Source organism: Augochlora pura, chromosome 4 (assembly GCF_028453695.1).
Source record: "Augochlora pura isolate Apur16 chromosome 4, APUR_v2.2.1, whole genome shotgun sequence".
NCBI lineage: Eukaryota > Metazoa > Arthropoda > Insecta > Hymenoptera > Halictidae > Augochlora > Augochlora pura.
Genome location: NC_135775.1, coordinates 27,091,716 through 27,108,857, shown reverse-complemented (window position 1 = coordinate 27,108,857; position 17,142 = coordinate 27,091,716). Strand labels below are relative to the sequence as shown.

The 17,142-nt window shown below is 48.2% G+C and overlaps 1 protein-coding gene across 2 annotated transcripts in view; it reads right to left on the bottom strand.

Annotated features, from left to right (window-relative positions):
* Positions 1-6,844: 6,844 nt before the first annotated feature.
* Positions 6,845-17,142, bottom strand: part of Actbeta (inhibin subunit beta) — a 27,741-nt gene continuing 17,443 nt past the window's right edge. Inside the window, exons 2-5 of one of the 2 annotated variants that reach the window (XM_078178136.1) lie at positions 12,506-12,726; positions 11,507-11,741; positions 11,251-11,428; positions 6,845-11,126 (exon numbers count right to left, since the gene is read on the bottom strand). In XM_078178136.1, coding sequence (XP_078034262.1) covers positions 10,886-11,126; positions 11,251-11,428; positions 11,507-11,741; positions 12,506-12,726 — 875 coding nt within the window. In that variant the 3' untranslated portion in view covers positions 6,845-10,885. Of the gene's footprint in view, positions 11,127-11,250; positions 11,742-12,505; positions 12,727-17,142 lie in introns of both variants that reach the window. The other variant, XM_078178135.1, reaches the window with a different exon arrangement.

The following is a 17,142-nucleotide window of genomic DNA, read 5'->3' as shown; positions in this document are numbered from 1 at the left end:
GCGCTCACCTTTCTCCGCGGAGCCATTTACGGCCGCGTGGCTCCGATCGCAGAATCAGCGAGATTCTCTTTCTTTTTTATCGGATATCCGACATTGCCCAGGTATTTTCCACCACTTTTCCAGCGTCCCTGTAACACGTTCGTTGTTCGACGATGGAACGATTTTGTACGTCGAACGTTGGCGAAGCCTCGTTTGCAAATTACAGACTAATCCTTTATCGAAGCTTAATTCGGCTGGAATATAAAAGAGCAACCGAATCACAATTAATATTTCCATTCGGATCGTTCGAAGCTGGGCGATCGATGGATTCGTGGCTCCGCGAATCGTACAGCGCGTCACGATAGAAACGAGACTTCGATTCTCGTTTAAACGTCAGAAATATCGGTAAATTATTGGTAAAAATATCGGACTTTATTTCGTGCTTCCGTTTTTCAGTTTTTCCATTTGTCCATTTTCCGTTTTTCCGTTTTCGAACGATTGATAAATGGGGGCGCGTCGCGGGAAAACGGTGAAACTGTTAGCCGGAATCGACGGTCGGTGATACGGGTAACAGTTTGACCGTTTCGCCGCTGCTTCGAACGGCGCTGCGCGAAGCACGTATCAGCGCAGGAGTACGAATCGATAATAAGCCGGGGAAGCGAAAATTTGCGGTCGACTCGTACTACTGGGCGAAGCGGGAACTCGTTATCGAGATCGACGACGGAGAAAGAGTTATATCGACCGTTTTATTTATTCGTCTCTCATTGGATACAGAGCAATTTCAGTATAGAATTTTAATTACAATACCCGACATTATTTTATAAAAGTAAATACAATTATATCGTTATAACAATAATAATGCGCGTAAATCGATTAACACACGCTCCGAACATTGGCTAAAGCGTTTCACGATTCACCGTAATAATAGGAATAAATACAGATATACGCCCGCTTATGAATTAATTCGTGGTTTAATTACAAACGAAGCCGATCGCGAACGGTTCGTCGTCCCGGGGCATATTTACAAGTAGAACACGAACCGAACGATTCGCCTGCCGTGAAACGATTCGCGGTCGCGGTCGCGGTCGCGGGCACGACGTTCGCAGAGAGGAGATCGTTCTCGGATCATCGCGGATCGATGGAGATCCTCGAACAGAGCGCGGCCGTGCTCTCTAGAATGCGTCGCGCGTTTCTCTCGTTTTTGCGCGTGGAACGACGACCTCGGGGCGAGAGAAGAGAGAGACGAGCGACGAGCGACGAACAAGGAACGTTCAGCCGTTTCCCGGTGATTTCTGTGACCGTGATCGACCTGAGATCGTTGCTCGAGAACGTATGCAATTCTGTGAATTGTATACCATCGAGCGAAATTGCTTCGATTCGCGTCGGCAGAATAATTCCTTGGTCGGTCGACGAAGAACGGAAATTCGCGAGGTTTCGCGGATCGACGTCCGGGCGCGTTCTCGAACGAAAGGAATATTTTCACATTCGGCCGGGATTCGAGCCGACCGAGAACAAACGGTTGCAGGAGCGCGCCGAGGACTGCGCGCCGCGGTGCTCGTAACTCGAACGGGGTGTGTGCGAACGGTCGGAATCGGACGTTGACTTTGCCGGCGGTGCAAAGTCGGGCGAAACGAATTTCTCGACCGGATCGACGCGATCTCGCCCGATCGATTATCCGAAATTGATTCTCGGGTCTCGATTTGCGCGAGCCCCGCGAGCCTCGTCCGACGCGAGCATCGAAAATCGAGAAGCGAGAAGACTCCCGCCGAATTCCGTCGGCAGCCAATCGGATCTCGTTCGTGTCACCGACGGTGAATACCAGGCACGATCGCAGCTCCTCTCCTCAACCGTTGATCGTCGCCGATCTACTAGCGCGATCGAGGTATTTACAATGAGTTGCGTCTAACGAATACGAATGGCTACGTTTCTTACCGTTTTCTTTTTTTTTTTTTCGTTTTGCCTAGACCTAGATCGATGGATCGTTGCGGATCGTTGCGAGATTCTTCCTTTCGCTAGTTCCATTCTGTTCCATTCTATTTCGGACGCTCGTGAAAACTCACGCGTACGATTTTGTCGTTAAGGCACTTTGATAATCGGCGTTGCAAATGCACGGCTGATCGTGAGAACCCGTTCGACCCGGTCAACCCGTTCGATTCGTTCGATTCGACGATTCCGGGGACCGGTGACCGGAGATCGGATTCGCGCCGACCGAAGTGGCTCGGGCCGAGGGGAGACCGATCCGACCGATTCGTCGACCTATCCGATATCTAATGCGGAACGCGGAGTAAGCCGAAGCGATTTAGCCCGAGCAGAGGAAGCACCGTGGAGCCAAGTGTCCCCGTCCCGATAGAACAGGGCAGCTAGTTTTGTCGGAAACCCGATCGAGGTTGCTATCTGACGGAGCTTGCGCGCGCTGCTGATCCGTCGAACCGGCAAATCGGTTGCACGAATTCGGTTGATCGGATGACGGGGTAGAATCGGGTAGATGCGGACGCTAGGCAACCAGACGGAACAAGGGGGGGGGGGGGGGGGGACGAGACGAGACCGGACCGGACCGGACCGTACCGGTCGAATCGGTGATCACGATCGATAGAAGGCCTCCGTCGCCAAAAGAACAACTGCATCAAGCACGGCGAGTGCGTTCGAGCTTCTTTGCTACAACCTCGTTCGTCGTCGATCAACCGTCTGTGGAGATCCCGAAATTTTCTCATCGAAACGGCTGCCGAAAGGAAGAATAATCGTTTCTCTCGCAACACACGGCAGCCCGAACCGTCCCACATACATGTACAAACCACATTTTCAAATACGAAACAAATCCGATCCATTTCCTAAGCCAACAGCTCGTTCCTCATTTCCTATCTCTTTCTCTCTCTCTCATTCACACTCACTCCCCATCTATCCGTCTACCTATCTACCTATCTATCCATCTACCTATCTGCTTCACTCTCACTCTCTCCCTCTAATATATATATATATATTATATATCTCCCGCTCTCTGCGATCGTCAGCTGAATTAGCGAACCCCGCAACTCGATTTATATCTCTGCAATTATAATTATAGCTTCTTTAAAGAGATAGAAAACTCGCTTTTTTAATATGTTTTTTTACCGATATAAATGGTCAAGGCGTGTGCGTGTGTGTTCTTTGTGTCTGTTTGCGTAAGTGTTCGTGGACATGTGAACCTGTGTAGGCGTGTGATATCGTTTACAATTTGTTCACGTATGTATTTAATATACAAGCGATTCATATAAACAGGAACGATAACGCTAGAGGTATTATTATTCTTGATTTTTCTCTCTTTATTTTTTTTGTTTATCAATATCGATATAATTATCATTATATTATTTTATTATTATTATTATTATTATTACTATTATTATTATGCTTGTTATTATTATTACGATTATTAATATTAGTATTGTTGTTATTATTGTTATCATTACCATAATTACTATTATGATTATCATTATCAATAATGATACGCCCTGGTATCTTCAAGAAGATTTACCTCGTCAAAAGAGAACACTATCACTATTGTTATCATTATCGTTACCCTTATCGTTACAATTATCTGTATCTTTCTCTTTATCTTTTTCTTTAACTTTATCTGTATCGTTATCGCTATCATTATCTGTATCGTTATCGCTATCATTATCGTTAACGTTATCGTTATCGTCATCATTATCAATAACCAATATCATTACCATTACCATTATTATTACCATTGTCATTTCTATTGCCATTAGCACAATCATTAACAATTACTATTAGCAATACCATTAACGTTATTGTTACCGTTACCATTACTGTTACCATTATCAGTATTGTAAGAATGATCGTTCTCATGATCTTTATCGATTTGTCACTTCCATTAACGTCATCGTTACTGCTGTCACTATCGTTACCACTATAATTATGATTATCGTTATCTTTATCGTTTTCATTGGTATCGTTATCATCTTCGTCACGATAATTATAATTCTTATTATTTTAATTTTTTTTTATTAGTTTAAAAAATTAGCGAGGATACAAGGTTACTGACCTAGATGATGGCAGGCCAAAGGTAAAAACGAAACGAAGGAAGGAAGGAGGGAAATGAGAAAACGATCTGATTCCAAAATGATTCGTTGATCGAAACGACGAATATTTCGACCAAATTGTTCTATCCTACCCGCTAGCCCGTTCGATCGTTTATATCTTTTCCTTTATGTTCACCATTCCCATTGCTCTTCTCTTCGCTTCTCTCTCCCTCTCTCTCTCATCTGTCACTCTTTCCCGAACACTTTTGCACTCCTCCCTTTGTCACGCGTGTGTTCTACGATTAGAGTCCACGCAGCCGATAATTAAGGAAGGATAGACTTAATCGTGTACATACTAGGTCCACTGTCAGCCTTCCGAATCGGCTCCGACGTTTTCGTGGTTTTTCGCTTAATTTCTTCTCCTTGCTTTCACTTGTTTCTTCCTCGATGCATCCTTCTTCGTGCTGTTCCCAAACTATTATTATCATTATTCTTATTATTACTCTCAAGTTGGTCGCTATTATACTTCATACTTTATAACTTTTTAATTTATACTTTATAACTTTTTAACTTATACTTTATACTTTATAACTTTTTAACTTATACTTTATACTTTATACTTTATACTTTATACTTTATACTTTATACTTTATACTTTATTATCGGCATTGTTAATATTAGCCCGTTTATATTATACAATAAAGTGGGCGATACTTGTAAAATGCAATCCTTGAACTCGTTGAAGGCTTTAAGGAGTCTCGTATTCGTATTCTCGCGCTCTCTTCATCGAATTTAGAAGAGAATTGTTCACGCACTCACAATCTTTTCGGTCTCGTACTTGTTCTTTCTTTTAGAAAAACAAACTGGTACTAAACAATAGAAACCATTGGTAGAGTGGGTAGTACTGATAGTAGCAGTACTAGTAAGGGGAGATGTAGAAGTAATTGTATTAATAATAATAGTAGCAATAGCGGTAATATTAGTAATTGTAGTAGGAGTAGTAGTAGTAGTAGTAAAGGTAGAAGTAGTCATGTTAATTATAATGGTCGCAGTAGTAATAGATGTAGAAATAGAAATAGAAATAGTCTGTATTAATAGTAATAGTAATCATAGTACGAGTGATAATAGTAGTAGCAATACAATGCCTGGCAAAGAAGGTTTGCAATCACAAAGACTATAGATATTCACAGAAAGTTCACAAAGAACGATAGTGTTTCTTCTCGAGTTATAAAATATTCTTGCATAGAGAGAACTCGAGTGGGGGACGTAGGTGGTGGGATCTAAATAAAGCAGTTAACTACAAAGTAATGCAATCTTTCATTTATTGTTGAAAAGAAACAAGAGGAGAAGCCGAATGTTTGTTCTGCGAAGGCATCGGGTGGAAAAATATAAATGAACGCATTCATCGTCGAAGCGACTCGAACACGAAGCATTTCAGTCAACGAATAAGTGAAACGGTAATGGAATCGTGTAAATGTAATCTAAAGAATCTCAACTGTAACTAACTGTAAGATAAATGCTCGTTCTACTCGTTCTAATATTTTTAGCAACGAATCTTAATATTTCCGAAGATTTGCTAGTGCCAAGCATAGCACAGTGATTTTGAGACTCCCCAGATCGATTTCCCAAGATGACAATGCTAAACTGACGACACGGAAAATTATTATTAGACTTTTGGCTGGGACCAAAAACTAAAAAGGGAACACGACAAGCGATCAAGTTGTCGTGGAAAGAAATTTCACCATGGTAATGCGAAAACTATGCAAGATTAATGCCTCGACGTAGCGAAACTGCCATACGCGGCAACTTTTCTCCAACGATTCCACCGATCAGAAAGCTTTTTTTGCACATAACATTTTTCTTCTCCCTACATTCTTTTTAATAATAAATGAAAGATTGCGTTATTTTGACGTTATGTACTTTATTTAAATCCCACCTACGTCCCCCATTCGCCTTACCTGCATATAAGAACATATAATAACTCTAACGCGCGAATAGTTTTTGTGAAGTTTGCATTAGTGTATATATGATCGGAAACTCTTTGCCAGGGGTCTTTTACTAGTAGCATTAGTAGTAGTAATAGTAGTAGAAATAGAAGTAGAAATAGAAGTATTCTGTGTTAATACTAATAGTAATAATAATGGTAAGAGTAATAGAAACAGTAGTGGTAGTAATAGTAGTCAGAGTAATAGAAACAGTAGTAGTAGGAATGGTGACAGTAGTGATAGTTATAGTAATTAGAGTAATAGAAACGATGGTAGTAGTAGTAGTTATATAGTAGTAATAGTAATAGTAGTAGCAGTAGTAGCAGTAGTAGTAATAGTAGTAGGAGTAGTAGTAGTAGTAGTGTAATAGTAGTAGTAGTATTAGTAGTAGTAGTAGTAGCAGTAGTAGTAGTAGTAGTAGTAATAGTAATAGTAGTAGTAGTAATAGTAGTAGGAGCAGTAGTAGTCGTAATAGTAGAGTAGTAAGAGTAGTCGAAACAGTAATAGAAGTAGTAGTAATAGTTTTAACCATAGTAATAGAGATAAGAAGAGATAGAAAAAGTAAAAGAAGTGATGGTCAATGGTAGTTGCAGTAGTGTAGTAGAAGATGAACTTGGAAAAAGTAAAAGAGATAGAAAGTGAAAGAAAAGGAATAGAAGAAACAGTAAAACGTAGAAGTAATACAAGAAAATGGTAATGAAGAACAGGAGCCCCTTAAAGATACTAGAAATACGCTCGCTTAAATGTCATTTAAACGTTACTTTGGACGCAATTAATTTCTTATTGTTCGTTTTATCATGGTTTTTGGCTAGATTGAATGGCGGAATGTCGGTTAAATGCTATATTTCGTTTCTTCCTTCTTTCTCTCTCTCTCTCTCTCTCTCTCTCTCTCTCTCTCTCTCTCTCTCTCTCCCTTTTTCTCTCAAACGCACACACACATGCGCGCGCGCACACACGTACACGCTCTCTCTCTCTCTCTCTCTCTCTTTTTCATCTTTCGCTCCCCTTGCAAATGGACACAAGCTTTCACCAACGTCGTGCATTCTTCCATCAGATTTTGGATGATCGATCGAATCGAGAGTATACGCCGACTATTTGGTCGTCGTGGCATCTCTCTTTCTAGCGCTCGCCCTTCGATATCGTTACTTTCTTATTCGCCCTTTTTTGCTCTACCATCTATTACGCTGTCATTGTTTCTCTGTTTCGTTCGCTCGCTTCCTCTCTTCCGCATGTTCGAGTACTCTTACGTCTTATCGTTATTTTGCTAGTTAAATTTAGTAGTAACGCGATAGTACTTTAATAAGGCCCAGTAAGGCTACGTGGGTAAACGAACTATCCCACAGAAATGTCATATACGTTTCTCGCATTTCTTAAAACTGGCGCGGTTCCTCTGCGGTCGTGATGCGTCGAGTCGCGTTCTGTCTCCGTAACCGTCTTGTCTGTTTCGAGTTTGCCTTCGAACGTGCTACCGACAACGAGCTAAGGTATATCGTGAACCGCGGCGTCGTCGAACGAGCGACTTTGATATCGGCTATACTCTGTTCGGTCCCCCTCGGATGGCCCTATCGGCCCTAAGCTCTCTACAAACTAGCAACGAAGCTCTGCCCGTTGAAAACGACGAGAGCCGTCGGTGCGTTCGCTCGTTCGATCGACGGCGCACCGGTTCCGAACAACGAAACCTCGAATACCAAAGAAACAGGGAAAAGGAGGAATTCGTCGGCCCGATGGCTTCGAAGCCCTCTCCTCTAAGAGACCGCTACCGAGATCGATTATTGTCACGTTGTATTGTTCGTTATACGGATTTCCCACGATCTCCGATCGTAACCACCATCGCGCGGCAATCTCGACTCTCTGTCCGCCGCGCGTATGCGACGAGCTCGACGGGGTGAAGTCTGCGAATTCGGGCGACCATGATTTTTCATAGGGGAGGAACGTACGTGCGCGCGTTATCTCTCGACCAATTCTCCTGAAGCAGTTCTTCGGTGCATCTGTGTGTAAGCGCGTGGACGTATTGCGCGAGCGTGACGCATTCTGCGAACGAAGCACGATTTACGACGGAACGTTCCCTAAGACTATGCTTTCCGGCAAGAACGAATCGAAACAAGTACGTAGACTCGAGAGGTATGGCAGAGGAAGATACGAGATACAAGTTTACATACGATACACGATACACGGTACGAAGAAGAAACGAGAAAGGAAAACTCGATACGGAGAGACCATAGTAACGACTAATACGCTCGATAGATAAAGATGCATTGTTGATAGCAGGGTGTCGTGTATGCATGCGTATGCGTGCTTGCGTGCGTAGGTGCTTGCGCCGCGTCTCTGCGTGTGTGTGTGTAAGTTTGTGTTTCAATTGCATTCGCGCGAGTCGCTGCATCCCGGCGGATAATATGGAAAAGTTTTCGAGAAACATGTACACGCACGCTGGCACTCCCGGTCGACCTTTTACAATTGCATACGCTTCGTCGACTAATTCTTCTTTAATATTACTAATAACAATAATAATAAACATAATCTCGAAGCCGAAGACGATGGTAAAAATATTAACAACAGAAATAATGACGATGGCGATACCGGTGAACACGATGTTGGCGAGAATGACGACGGTGACGGTGACGATGACGATGACGATGACGATGACGATGACGATGACGATGACGATGACGATGACGATGACGATGACGATGACGATGACGATGTCGATGACGATGTCGATGTCGATGATAATGACGTTGACGATGCGATGTTCGTAATCACGATGATATAAGGTTGATTGATTATGATTAGGATTGTGATTGTGATTGTGATTGTGATTGTGGTTGTGGTTGTGATTATGATTATGATTATGATTATGATTATGATTATGATTATGATTATGATTATGATTATGATTATGATTATGACTATGACTATGACTATGACTATGACTATGACTATGATTATGACTATGATTATGACTATGATTATGATTGACGCTGAGGGTGACGGTGGCGTTGATATTGATGATAACGTTGATGATGATGATAAATATTATAAGAAGAAGAAAAAGAGAAAGAAGCATAATAAGACAGTCTTTGACACGAGACTCACCCCGCGACTTGGCGCATTTCAAAGTGTTCATTCATTCCTCATGTTAATAAATTGATTTTCTTGAAATTCTTATTTATAATTCGTATTTGTAATCGTATTCGTATTCGGATTCGGATTCGGATTCGGATTCATATCCGTATTCGTTTTCGTATTCGTATTCATATTCGTACGGGCACATACACATCAACATGCAGTATGTGTCCATAGAAATGTATACGCGTGTAGAGCACTTAACAATATCTAGCTCTTTTGTCCTTTTTGCTAAATCGTTTACTGGATACTTTCATACGTTACGCGTAAAAAACAAGGCAATCGGATTGAGTGTTTCGTTTTTTTTTTGTTCTTCCTATCGTTTACATCTTAAGGTTTAACCACCCGCGCTCAAGTATCTGCTACTCGTCCTGGATCACCTTGTGTGTTCTTTATATCGTCGTGTATAGAATATATACATAATAAATATGTGAAATCACTTTCTCTTTTTCTTTTACTTTCAGTAGTTTTGACTTTCATCGTTGAACTCTACTCCCGTAACGCGCGCAATTAATAAGAAAAGACTAAGCTCTCGGTAAGAATTTCGATTGATTCCTGCGCGCATCTTTACTTCCTTTCCTTTCATACAATTTACTAACCGCTTAGAAACCAACTTTATACTTATACTTATTTTTATTATATTAGACTCGGTATTTCGTAAAAGATACTTATTCTTTAACTGATCGAGGTTTCCCTTTGATTCCCTCTATGCCTCGCCTCTGCCTCTGCGCTGTTCCATCCTCTTCGTCCCTTTCATTCCATTCTCTCTCTCCCTCTCTCTCCTTCCTCCCTCGCTTTTTCTCTTTCGATCAACATTCGCTTTCGCGCATTCGTCGCTCCGAGTCGCATCGACGTTCAAGTGTAATTCAATTTTATTGTACTAGCTAGAAACCTCGTTGGGTAGACTCTTTCCTGGCAGTCCAACTGCGAGCGTATCTCGTTTACTCTTGTTCTCCTACTTCTTCTCTCTCTCTCTCTCTCTCTCTCTCGCTCTCTCTCTCGCTCTCCCTCTCTCTCCGGATCCCTTTCTGTCTCTGGTGGGAGCACATGTATACAGACACAAACACAGTGGCAGGCAAGCATACGTTGTCCCACGTTTTTACTAGCGATTGCGAATAGAGTCGTCGGGAAAACTAGCTGCGCCTAAAACCGACGATTGTTCGCAGGATCGACTCGAGCGATGGTTCGCTTGGCGTCGCGTTCGCTAGGAAATACACAGGACCCTGCGATCGCTGGGAAATTCCGATCTTTCTCTAATTTGTAAGAACAAATCGTTTGGACCTGGTTCGAGGACGTTCGGGGATACATTTTGTCTGGCCATGTTTCCAATTGGTTCACAGACGAACCCGGAGCGCGTCCGTAAAACTACCAACGAATCTAAGTCGGACCGCGTCCAGGCTCGTCTGGAACGTGTCCAACGTCACGCTAGACGGACTTCGATCAAAAAGATCGTCGTCTACGCCCGCTCCCCCCTACTCTCCGTCCCCCTCTCTTTTAATCTCTTTTCCACCCTATTTTCTCTCGCTCTCTCCATCTCTATCATCGTCTCTCTCCCGTGCCCGCTCTCCGTTTCTGCTCGTCTATATAAATTGTTTCTAACAGGTTTACGAAACACCACGGAGACACCTCCGGGAACCTCGGCGGAGACCGACCAGCAAGAGATCGCGACGGAATCGAGATCGAGATCGAGACCTAGAACGAGAACGGAACCGCCTTTATACGTTTCGCGCGGCTCGGAATTTTCTCCGGACGGAAGCAACGACGCGACGTCACGGTCTCTTATGGACAACCGCACTCGTCGACGACCATCTTCGGCAGATCTCTCTTGATGATGTTCGAGTCGGGACCGTAGTAGATCAACGACATTGGCGAGAACTTGAGGGGAGCGCAGCACGGCTGCATGCCCGCCAGCCGATCCATCTTCCGATACTCCTCGATCACGTGCGTGTAGTAATTGAGGAACGTGTCCGGTGTCCTGTGCCCGGCAGCGCAGTCCCCTCTGCAGTAGTTCGCGTAGTACCTGCGACCAAAACGAGTTCGAGTATCGCGGATTCGTCTCGGTTGGTCGGCTCGCCCGAACATCCAAATTACGCCGGAGCTAGAAGGATCGACCGACCGACCCCGGCATCCAAACTGATTCTTACCCCTGAGGCGCGATGATCCAGTCGTCCCAGCCGAGCTGGGAAAAGTTTACGTAGAACCTCTGTTTGCAGCATTGGCCCTTGATCGCGCCGCTGCACTCGACCGCCCGTCTCCTGACGCGTTTCACCGCCGCCGGATCCGTCCGCACCACCAGGAACGGCCTGTCCGGATCTTCGGCACCTGGAAACATCGTCGACCGATCGTAGAATCGAAAAAGATCCGAGGGCGGCAGCGCGGTCGAGCACCCAGCTGGTTTACCTTTCGCGTTCAAGGAGGACTCGATCACGTGCGGCGAGTGTCCGTCGAACGTGGACACGTAGACGTGGGAGCCGCACCCGGTGCAGTCGACCAGCAACGTCAACTTGTCCCTCGCCGAATCTCCGCTCGCTGTGTACCAGCTGTTCACGACCCTGGTCACGTCGAACTTTAGCCAGCCGAGCTGCCCGATGCTCACCCCCAGGGACGTCACCATCTCTAGGTGTTGCCCGAGTTCCTGAGAAACCAAGCCGCGATGTATTCGCCTCTGTTTCCACTGCAAAGGTTTGTCCTACACGTATACCTACTGCATCGTTTTCTCTCTCTCTCTCTCTACCTCTCCCTGATCAGTCTATCCTTTCGTTCTCTTTTTTCTCTCCATCTAGAATCTACACGCACCGACTGGATACTGTTCGAAGCTTCCCGATCGGCTGAAACCCGTCAACCGTAGTCGGTTATATTGGACAAATTGTTGGTGAGGCGGCTTAAGATCGCGGCACGTTTTAACGCGATTAAATTTATAGAAATCGTAAATCGGATGAAAGCGTCAAAGTCCGTTCTTCCCCCCTTTTCTATCCCCGCTGAAATACGATCTCGCACGCTCGTGCCGGCTTTGGCAAATGCCTGGAAATAACACCCGGGAAAGGTAACAACTGTAACAAGAGAGCAAAACGAGAGTCTCGCTTTTCGGGCTTCAGGCACGGATAGAGCGCGTTCGCAGCTCCGAAAATCCGCGGGGAAGGTTGCCGAAGATGGTTTGGATCGATCGGTCGACCGAGCGGCCGAGCAGCCGTGCAGCCGAGCAGCCGAGCAGCCGAGCAGCCGAGCAGCCGACACCGAAAGCGTCGCTTGTTCCAGCGACAGGTATCTGTCTGTGCGTGGCTAAACTGATGTCGACGATCGGTAAACGAGAGACGAGACAAAGAGACAAGAGACAAGAGAAAAGAGAAAAGAGGAAAGAGAAAGAAAAAAGAGAAAAGAGAAATGGACGAGGAAAATTACCTTTCCACGCAGGTGCGTCGTGTTGCCGCAACGTACCCTGAATACCCATAGAGTGATGTTTCTTTGGTTGGTCTGGCCCGCACGGTGACGCTGATAGTGATGGGCGTGCCTGAATTCGACTCTCGCCCAGAGGGTAGCTCGCTTGATCCTGAGGGGTTCCAAGGCCGGTTCACCGCTGGACATCGGGAACTCCAACAACGGTTGCCCGTTCAGCGTTCGGCCTGCGTGCAAAACAACAGAGGCTATGTACTCGCGACCCGGGTGGCGAATAGACGCGGAAAGACACGGACGGCGGCGGATAGGAAAGGAGACGGAGCCGCGAAGGGGCAGGGGTGAGAACGCGCGATGCGTGAAATCGCGGGAGCTCGTTCCCGCAGTTTTCCTTTTCGTTCATCTCCGTCCCGTGGCTGCGGAACTTATCGATTTTTTGAATACCTTCCGCAAACCACTCCCCCGCGACCCATGTCAGTTCCCATGGCCCATGCTCTTGCCATCGGGCGGCCGCGCCGGTCCGCGCCGAGCCGAGCCGAATCACCGTCCTCGCTACGCCCGTCTCTCGACCGCCTCGACCGCTCTTGTTCGCCGATGAACCTTGTCGCGAGCCGAACTTCCACGCGGCAAAGTTCGAGCCGCGAGCGCGGGACAACACCCGACAACCGGCCTCGCGAGACAACGTTTTTCCTTAGCTTTACCCGCAAAATCCGTGCGCTTCCGCAAAAGGGAGCCGGGAGACGCGCGAGAGGGTGACGAGGCAGACGAGGGCGACCGGAGGGAGAACAAGAGAGGGTCGCTCTATTTCGTACATACAGCCGCAGCTCCCGCGGGAGATAGATAAATATACCGTCTATTTGGGAAATTACTGTATACGATCGACGGCCGAGAGAATCGAGAGAGTGCCGAGAGTAGCGAGGGTGTAACGGAAAGGGTTGCCGAGATGAGACCAGCCTGAAAAATTCAGTGAGGCCGCTTCAAAGACCGCTGTCACGCGTCCTTTTAATCGTCGATCGACGACTGGTCGATGAGCAAAAGCGAAACGGTAAAAAGAGAAAAGGAGAGGAGAAAAAAAAAAAAAAAAAAAAAAAGGAGGAAAGCGGAACGAAGTGGAACGACCACGAGGAAAGAGCTAGAGCCAGCAGCGATCGCAGCGGTCAGAGGGTGGATTTTTCGGTAGACGGGTCGTTCTTTTTGCTCCCGTGGTATCTCCACCGCGCCCACCCCTTCGTCGTCGCCATCGTCGTCGTCGTCGACGTCGTCGTCGTCGCGCGTGTAGTGCAAACGGTCGAACGATAAGGAGGAAACCCGGAATAGAGGCAGGAAGATAGAGCGAGATGGAGTCAGCGGTGTAATGCACCGAGCGCTACATGCAACGGTAACAACGAGTGCAGGCGTGCGTGCGTGCGTGCGTGCAAGCGTGCGAGCGTGCCTACAAACGCATAAATGTGTGTCTTGGAGGGCGGGGGTGCAACCTGCCTGGCGGCGTATTACGCGGGGGAGAGGGTGGCGCATACACCGAGCCGATCCCCGATGAAATACAACACGCGAGAGAGGGTAGATTTCTCCATCCGTCCGTCTCTCTTTTACTCGGCGTTTCCTCTCTCTTCCTCTCTCTCTCTCTCTCTCCCTCTCTCTCTCGCTCTCTCTCGTGCGCGCAGGAGCGTAACAAGAGATACATCGCGGCTATCGAGCAACGACGATAGCCAAACGGCGATGCGTGTCAGCGCGTGTGCACGCGTGTGTGTACGCGCGTCTGCCTCTCGGAGGGGGCTCGGCGACGCGCGCGCGCGCGTACAAGCCGATCTATCCGCGAATGTCTTTGCTGTGGTGCGCGCCTGTGCGTTACATTGAAAGCAGGGCGGCTTCATCCCTTAACGGTTTGGTGAGTCACGGACCGGGAGTCGTCGGAGGGGCGGGGATAAGCATGGGGTGTCTGCCGCCCGTCTGCCTTCCGCCAACCACCCCCGTTCCTCTCTATCTCCTTCGCTGCTCTCTCTCTCTCTCTCTCACACACTCTCACTCTATCTCTCTCTCTCTCGCTCCCTCCCTCCCTCCCTCCCTCGACGCTCCTCGCACCCCTGCCCCGTCCCGCGCGTTACCTTCTTTTCTCTTGTGCAGCCAGCCTGCAAGCACCACCGACACCGACTCCGACACCGACACCGACAGCGACATCGACACCGACACCAGCAACGATAGCGACACCGACATCGACACCGCCGGAGGCTCCCCTGCGAGAGTCAACGACGCCCACACCCCCGCTCTCGCTCGCCCGCTCCGCGCACGAGTCTCCTTGCCTAGCCGCGACGCGAGGCGACGCGACGCGACGCGGGCCGCCGCGACGCCAGCCGCGGAGAAATTCAACCCACCGGCCTCCCTGCAACGCGCTTAACCTTTTAAGTGCGGACCGACCGATATACACTGCTGCTCAAAAGTCGGGTGTCGTTCGAGAGATGCGAGCGTGGCCGCCCCGAAACCGCTTAGCGCCGGGACATTGTCCTGCTCTCTCGAGCGCGGGTGCCTCGCGAAGGCGTGGAAAGCCAAAGGGTGGAGGATACGGCGCCCGACGATCATCCGGTCTTTGGAAAATTGGAAAGCGGGTCCGACCGGCTCCGGGCTGTTTCGCTCGACGCGATACGCGTTTTCGCGGCGCCGGAATCGATGCGGAATTTCTTGGAGCCAGCGGGCAGGCAGGCATAGGATTTTGGCGGCGACGCGAAGCGAGGAGGCGCGGGGAGGGAGGCGCGGAGTCGCGAGTTCGGCCGACCTCGACCCGATTGCTTTTTCGAGGGAAAAATCCAACGACGGAAAAATGAAACCGGTCGTGGTCGACCGGCCAGCAGCCCCGGGTTCCCGAAATTCCTTTGGAGCACAAGGAGGCACGGAGGCCGACCTTTCGCGAACTTCGCGAGGGTAGTCTCGCGACTTTTGAGCGCCGTTGTAGCAGCCGAGCCCCCGAGCCCCGATCTCGTCTTCGCACCCTCCTCTCGTGGCTGTCCGGAGGCTCTCTCTCGTGTGGCCTCTTGTGTCCACCTATCGCCGTATTCACACCTCGTTCGTCGTTTCGCATTCGAGAGTTGCTCGCAGCATGGCTGGAAGCGTCGTCTCGCGCGTCCCTCTCGTTACGAACGTTCCTGCGAACTCGTTCAAAACGTTGCTGCTGGTCGCGCGCGCGTTGTTGTTTCGGTCGTCGTCGTCGTCGCCGCCGCCGGAACAAATCGTTCGAGCGACTCATCTCGGGGAAATTCTCGGTTCCTCGACTGCTGCTCGGCTGCTCCTCGGTCTTGGAAGAGCGTGTGATCGATACGGGATCGTCCATCAAGCGCCGCGCGCGGCGAGATTTTGGCTCGCGGATCAGGGAGAGCTGCCACAAGACTGGTCTCGGGGTCGCGGCGCTCGTTTCTCCGTGGCTCCGCGGCTTCGTGTTTCAATAAGACCGTTGCGTTCCAGCCGAGCATTATAACTTACACGACACCAAATTACTGCGAAATAACGAGTCCGGGGAGCTTCGTCCAGAAAGAACGCAGTCTCTCCTTGGGTTCTCTGCTCTCCACGACCAAGCCGGTCGATCGATTTCAGTTTCGGATCTCTTGCCTTTTCTCCCCAATTTCGGGCGTCTCTAAATACGCGTTCGTAGACGAGAGGAGACGGAGAGAGAGATTTAGTTTACGGGAACAGGTAGTAGAGGCCGAAGCGTGAGCGCCAGTAAATATTAAAGATCGCGGGATTTGTCGAGCCGAAGAGGCGGGCGACGAGAGATGGGGAACGTGCGACGGGCGACGAGAGACGGGAGCCGAGAGACGGGAGACGGGAGGAGACGCGACGGACGCGAACAGGGCAAGCACCGTCTGTCGGTGCGGATTTCGACGACCGATAAATAAAATAGCTGCGAGAGGAGATACCCTCGATTCCGATGCTTCGAGAACGAACGCACCGTAAAAAACAGGATCGATGAGGCATTAATGCCGCACGGTTATGTCGTTCCACATAGCGAACTCTCGAATAACCGTACCACGGGCGCTGTTCGACTCGCGTCCCCCTGCGAATTCATCTTCTCGCGGCGAAGATACATTCGACCAGCCCCCTCTTCGCCTCTTCGCCCCTTCGCCTCTTCTCAACCCCCTTCGCCTCTTCTCAACCCCCTTTCGCCGCGGTTGCTGTCCGATCGAGTTTCATCGTTTACTGTCATTAATATCGCCGGTTCCCCATCGTTTCGCCCGTGGAACGCGGCCCGAATTCTCGGTTCCCGAATACTCGAGTCTCGTTCCCGATAAACTTCTATTAGAACTCGGAGGACCGCGCGAGCGGATCAACTGTTAGTTGCCGTGCTACGACAACCGAATCAAATTGAAAAGCGTTCCAGCGACGGTCGAAACTAGGACGGGGGTGAGAACCTTTGTCTTGTTCGTGGCATGGCGCGGCGTCGCCTATATGGAACATATGTGGACATCCACAATGGAGGAGGGTATAAAGCGTGGCTCCGGAAAGCTTTTCGTCCTTGGCACGTGATCGACAAAAAGTAATTCGGATTTTTAGCGGTGAAATATCTGTGGCACAATTGCGACTAGAAGACGATGAAATCACCGCTTGCGGCGACATCTCGCGCGAACATTTATCTTTTCGGAATATCGCCCGCGATATTCCTC